Source organism: Rhopalosiphum maidis, chromosome 3 (assembly GCF_003676215.2).
Source record: "Rhopalosiphum maidis isolate BTI-1 chromosome 3, ASM367621v3, whole genome shotgun sequence".
NCBI lineage: Eukaryota > Metazoa > Arthropoda > Insecta > Hemiptera > Aphididae > Rhopalosiphum > Rhopalosiphum maidis.
The window spans coordinates 43741966-43748780 of NC_040879.1; the positions used below are offsets into that span (position 1 = coordinate 43741966).

Genomic DNA, 6815 nt, shown 5'->3' on the forward strand with positions numbered 1-6815 from the left:
GTTTGTATCCAGTTCATTATTATCAGATAGTAATACAGCAATTATTGAATTATATAGCATATAGATAGATAGTTTTTTATGTCTTATTATCGTCAGACACATAATATTGTCACGAGTCATGACTTACACACTACACAGTACACACACCAACATAATTATTATGTACCTATAATAATAAAAAAAGTTTCAAATTTTCAAATATTTTCTATACGCTATACTCGCATTCTGGCACCTATATTGCTGTATTAGTGTATTGTATGTGTTATGATTCACTTAAAAGGATGTCATACACTGCTTGTTTTCTCTCTCTAGCCCACACGCAACATAGACACTGGCACATTGCACATATATTGTTCAGTAGAGCGGTTACCTACTTTCAGGCACTTACACAAAAAAAAATTTCGGGGAGGGTTTACAAAATTTAACAATACAAATTGTACCACAACATAATAAAACTATTTTTTCCTCGTTAATTGAAATTATTTCGAGGGGGGGGGATTGAACCCCAAAACCCTCCCTGTATACGTGCCTGCTTACTTTGTATTTGTTGTCGTTGTTATTTTGAAAAGTACTGAGAAATATCTACTTTTGATCATCAATTATAGTACATATTATTGAACCAAATTTCATAAATTTATATATAAAAACAGAAATTTAAATTGGATTCTATATTTTTTAAATACAATTTATGTTTTAGTTTTTAATGAATTTGGACTGATCAATTCTAACGAAGGAGCAGGATCAATTTAAATTTTATATTTTTAATTGATGACAGATGCACACTAAAAATAATACATAATTTGATAGTAAAAAATCGATGGAAACGAATAAATAAAAGTTATAGACTAGTTATCAGCTTATTCACTGCTTGAGAGTTAAGGGTACTAGAACTAGTAGATCTTACTAATACCCTTAAAATGATAAACACGTTTTTAAATTAGATTTAAGTATCTATTCCTGTGTTCAATGGAATACCAAAGCACCCAAATCAGGTTAAAATTGACTTGCACTTGTATCACATCGCTGAATATGTTAAAACCAGACGAAAACTATACTAATGTTTACAACATACTCAGTCATTGTTTGTAACGTGTACGAATAATCGTTGTTTGGAAAACGAATCGTTTGCGTTGAAATGAGTTGAACTCAATAGTAAAAATATAATAGCTGTTTATTGAAATGCTCAAAACATTTTTGTGCGATAATAATCATGTGTGCTTCTGCCGGTGCACAGTCAATCCACCATTAGTGGCAAACCTCTGATCACATACATCGCACGTGTACGGTTTTTCGCCCGTGTGCGTTCGCTTGTGTACCATCAGTCTGCTGATACACATAATGTTTCAAGCCAGTGTTTTTTTGTATTCCCGTTTGAAGTAATTATGTTCTAAAAACAAAATTAAGAAACCAAAGAAATTATAAACTGATATTATGGCAGAGGTGTTGTCGTTACATATATCGTATATGGCAGACTCAGGTGCGAACATTTGATATTGATGACTCTTAAAAATACTCTATCATAACAAATTGTTATTTTTATTGGAATGAGTTTTGTATTTATAAAAATGATAATATCGTTAGATAACACTCGTGGAGTAAGACTGCCAACCGATTCAACACTTAGTGCAAATATGTCGTTTCGACTTCGTTGCAGAAGGTTTGTAAGAGGCATTCGGGTTTGAACAAATGTACACACTCATAATATTGTTCGGTTGCGACTGCGTCATATACTCATATTATATGGGTATATTGTGAGATAACATTAAAACAATAACTACTTGGTCGCGTGACAGGTGTACAATACTTACCTTTCGTCCGAATAGGTTAGGTACCTAAAGGTGCCCTAGATGACGCGTGTGGTTTTGCGTCGAGGGGCACGAAGATATAGCGTCGGTCGCGAGTAACTAAAAATAAATAATCCTAAAAACATATCATGTTCTTTTCGCAGCAAAAAATATTTAAAGTAAGCACTTAAAGTTAAAATTTTGAGAATATTTGTTATGATATTTTGCATGCTATTTTGTAGTTCAAAATGTATAACATTTAAAAATTTTTATGTATAGCTTAAAAATTGTATACAAGACACAGATAAATATGTGAATATATATTTAATCAAAAGAAGTCACATCTTAAAATATTATAGCGATACATGGTTTTATGAGTGACGGAAGCCAACAATTATAAGGAAGGCCGAAGGGCCACAAAAAATTAAAAATGAGTATACTATAATATTTAAGGTTAGGCTAGTGGTAGGGCCACTGGTAGGACCGGGCATTTTTAAATTGGGCCATGGCCCTACCTTGTCCGTCCCTGGGTCTTATCACCACTTTACCGATCTCGCTGATCTCGACCATCATTATCATTTATACAGTGTGAATTATACCTTTCTTATTTTATATTGCATTTGTTCTATCCCGATCTTGCACGGGATAGCCGAAGGAGACCACTCGGTAATTCGAAAAACGAAAAAAAACAGACCCCCTACAATTTAATGGGTAGGCAACCCGTCATGCAGGACGACGACACAGAGGAGCGAGAGCGGTTATAAGATCGATCAGGGAAATAGGATGGTACAAGTTAATTGTGTCGACCCGGTCTGGTGCAATGACCACAGAGCTAACAAAATAGGGACAATACTTAACAACTACTGAAGACTGATGAGGGTGCTGATCTGTCGTACGGACTATCGAAGACTGACGACCTGGGCGGCCTCTCACATAACGGATTAGTTGCTGTCGGACTTACGCGGTGGCACTCTCACGGCGGTGGTGATGTGGAGTCGAGCACAGCGACACACAGTAGTTGAGAGACGCTGGCTATGTTGATCGTTGGTATGAGGTAATATAAAAACAACGACTTACGAGAGACGGGCATGGAGTATAAGTATTTATTGGCCTCTCACAACGAAGAAGGTACTAAGTATAATAATATTAGTATGTGTGTGAGTGGTAAGGCTCATTGCTTTGTAATAATAATTTCACAAAGATTGCGCTCAATGCGACTTTAATAAGAAGTATAAAAAAACAAACCGCTGCAATAGTGGGAACAACGATGTTCGAACGAACGACTACAGTAATAAATAATAATAAAAAAGGGCGTTGGCCGCAAAACAATAACAAAAACAGAGATAGTAAATATAACGATAATATAAATATAAGGCAAAAGGCTGACCAATAATTGATTATATAGAATACAGAACGAAGAGAATAAATACATGCAGTTACAATATTATAATAATTAAACAATTAAACAAAAAAGACTGCGTGGTGTGCGGGGGAGATGGGAGATGAGATTAGGAAAGGTGTCGCCGTCGCGCATAATTTCGTTCAGCGATAAGCATAACATGTTTGGCGCGAACAGTATTCGTTATTGTATTTTTATCTTGTATACGACTTTTGTGATTTTTATAAACAGTGTGATCACGATTTAAGGTACGACTAAATATCTCAGCTGCATGACTTTGTATTGAAGTTAATATTTTGGAGGGCTAGGGAGTAGGGGGTACTTAAATACACATTTATTTATGATTTTCAATTTTTTAACACTTTTGGTGTGTACATGCGCAATATAACTTAATTTTTTTAAACGTTTTTGTATAAAAAGTTTTTTTCTATTTATAAAACTAACCAAGTTAGAGAATTAACATTTGAGTTTATGCATAATAATAATTTGTGTTTAACGAAATTTTCAATTATTTTGTTTAACCTAGGACGTTTAACAAAAAAAAAAAATTTAAAAACAAAAGAATTTATTATAAATACTGGCGGAAAACAAAACATATACTTCCCTTTTTACATTGGTTCAAATCGGAATAGATCATTTATTTAAGGAACCCGTTGGCCGTTATTTATATCATATGTGATAATTATTGGATATTGATTAAATAATATAGTTTTATAAACATTTAAAAAAAGATTATGTTATGATAATAACATGGTTTATTGTCAATAATAGATATCACCTACCAGATTTTATGTATAACGCTTTATAGATTTATATTTATGCATTTGTTATTATTATTATTATTACTATTATTATTTTAGTTGCCATGTAAATTATAAAACACTGGTCAAAAGAAAAAAAATATGAACAATTTCAAAAAGGAAAATGTATTATCGATAACAGCAAACAGCAATCGTTTAAAACACGATGCGAATTGCACTCATTTTATTACTGGTAATTAAAGTGGCAAAATTTGAAGTTAACGTGACCAAGTTAAATATTCATGAAGGCCTTGTATACAACGGCCAAAGCTATAATGTAGATGATTATCCGTATGTAATTTCTATTAAAATAAAATATCCTAACCATACTAAGAAGACTTGCTCAGGTTCGCTGATAAAAAAATTGTTCGTATTGACTTCTGCTCATTGTGTTTACGGTATTGACATAGACTATATTAAAGTAAATACCTTATAATACCTACGTAAATAAACCACATGATATTATATAATCTACGAAGCTTATTTTATAAGTTCATTTTTATTAATATCACTATGTTTAATACAGGTATATCAAGGTACATGGTTAAAAAATAATATTTCCCGAAATTTAGTTGAAATATACATACACGAAGATTATGACTCTAATAATAAACATTTATTTATAAAAGGAGATATTAGTGTATTAAAAGTAAGCACTAATTAATGTATGTCAGCTTATGTAACAAGAGGTCACTCATGTAGTATAAACTAATTAAAAAAGCCTAATTTGAATTACTTAATTTATTTTATATTTTGAAAACGAAATACCAATTTGACAATTACAAAGGGGGTTTATCTTTTTTTGTGGCATTAGGTACTAGGCAGATGACATTTTCCGCCCCTAATGAAGGAAATAAGTGGTATTATATAAATAAAAAAAAAGCTTTAAAACTTATTGTTGCAGTTTATAGTTGTTTTTTACTTTTTTGCACCGAAATTATTATATTAAGTTAAATTTAACAAGATAATACTTACATGGTAAGATTATTTCATTAATAATATTTGATTAGGCAATGAATGTTATTTATTGTACGAAAATATAAAAATTCTTATAAAATATCCTAAATAAGTGTACTGAAGCATTATTAGATTATAATTTAGGATCTAGGATTTTTGATATTTTAATTCAGAAGCAAATTATAAACATTTAAAAAAAGTGAATTGTACTGTATATTTTTTAATATTAATAATTATTATATATTTTTATAATAACTAATAAGATACTATTTTATAAAGATTCGGTAGAGTGACAATTTTTTAAATGACAATTGTTGTACATATTTGTTCAAACAAAAATAGTGTTAGGTATATAATTAGTGTGTTAACCAATAATGTTAGTATAGGAACTAAAAAATACTGTGGAAAAAATTTTGGTCAGTTCCTAAAACCTGCTCCTGGGTCCACCTACGCATTTAGCAATCTTAGATCGATATCCTATTTCACCAACACCCTCATCGGAGAAACGGCTATTGAGAACCACTATTCTAAAAAGAGATTCATTTAATTACTTTTGTATGCTTATTGCTTCATATTTATTTAATTATAAAATCAAAAGTATTTTAATTTAATTTTTCATATTATATTTTATTTATAATTTACTATATAATATTGCTTTATAAAAAAAATATGTTTTTTATATGTACGTGTGTTGTAATAAATTATTGTTATTATATTTATATTTATATATAGATCAATGAACCGTTTCCAAAAATAAAGAAATATATAAAAATAGGTGGCACTCCTAGTGATTTTACTGACGATAAAATCCTCAATTGTACAGTTATTGGGTTTGGTTTAATTAATGAAGATACTATGGGCTCAAAAGGATTTATGAGTAATGTTTTTGTCAAACATGGTAGAAAAGCATGTCGAGGATCTAAAAGGTAATAAACACAAATCATTCAGTCCTAGATTTAAATAATTCACGTGTTGAAATAGTAATCCTATAAAAAACACATGGCCACAATATTTGTGTACGATACCAGGCGAGAATACAACTTGTGATGGAGACAACGGTGGTCCGATGATTTGCAACGGTTTGCTATATGGAATATGTAGTTTTGCAATAAATTATAAAGGTGATATAGAAAACATATGTGGCAGTGAAAATCTTCAGACTGTCCACGTGTTCCTCCACTATTATAGAAAATGGATATATAATATTATAAGATCGGATACACCATACACTCAATACACGCAGCCCACAGTTAGTATATCGGACACAACGGTTATAATGGACACTACGGACACTACGGACACGACTGTAACTCCAAAGACTACTACCAAAAAACCAAAAAAAAAAAACAAAAAAAATTCTGGGAAATCGATTACATCATACCAAAATATACTGTATACGATTTCAGCATTGTTATTTTATTACGTATGTCCTTTAATTGAAATTAAAAACTAATTTAAAAAATATTTTTTTTATGGATAATCGAATTATATTACATATTATTAAGTATATATAATAATCGAATGTCTATTAATATTATTAGATGTAATACCAAATACCATTTTTTTCTGATCAAATAAAAAAAGTAATATAATATTATCTTATTAATATTGTAAGGATCAATAATGAATAATATTAGTATAAGTTTAGTAATGGTTTCAGGTAATATTTTATACATTACATTTGTCATTGCATTATATACTGAACATTTTAACAAGATTGTTAGATTTAGTTCTCTTTTAAAAAAACTGAATAAAATTTGAAACAGAAATTAGGACTTATAATTAGGACATGGATTTTATAGTATTTGCTATTATAAAATTAATACATAGCTATAGAATGTTAGTACTAAATAAAATATAATATTAGTTTTTTTT

At 30.1% G+C, this 6815-nt stretch overlaps 1 protein-coding gene across 1 annotated transcript; it reads left to right on the forward strand.

Annotated features, from left to right (window-relative positions):
• The first annotated feature begins 4149 nt into the window (after positions 1–4149).
• LOC113555715 (chymotrypsin-1-like) lies at positions 4150–6487 on the forward strand. The gene is made up of 6 exons (XM_026960232.1): positions 4150–4404; positions 4510–4632; positions 5673–5866; positions 5922–6189; positions 6259–6363; positions 6482–6487. The coding sequence occupies exons 1-6, from the start codon at positions 4150–4152 to the stop codon at positions 6485–6487; spliced, it is 951 nt and encodes a 316-aa protein (XP_026816033.1).
• Positions 6488–6815: the final 328 nt, after the last annotated feature.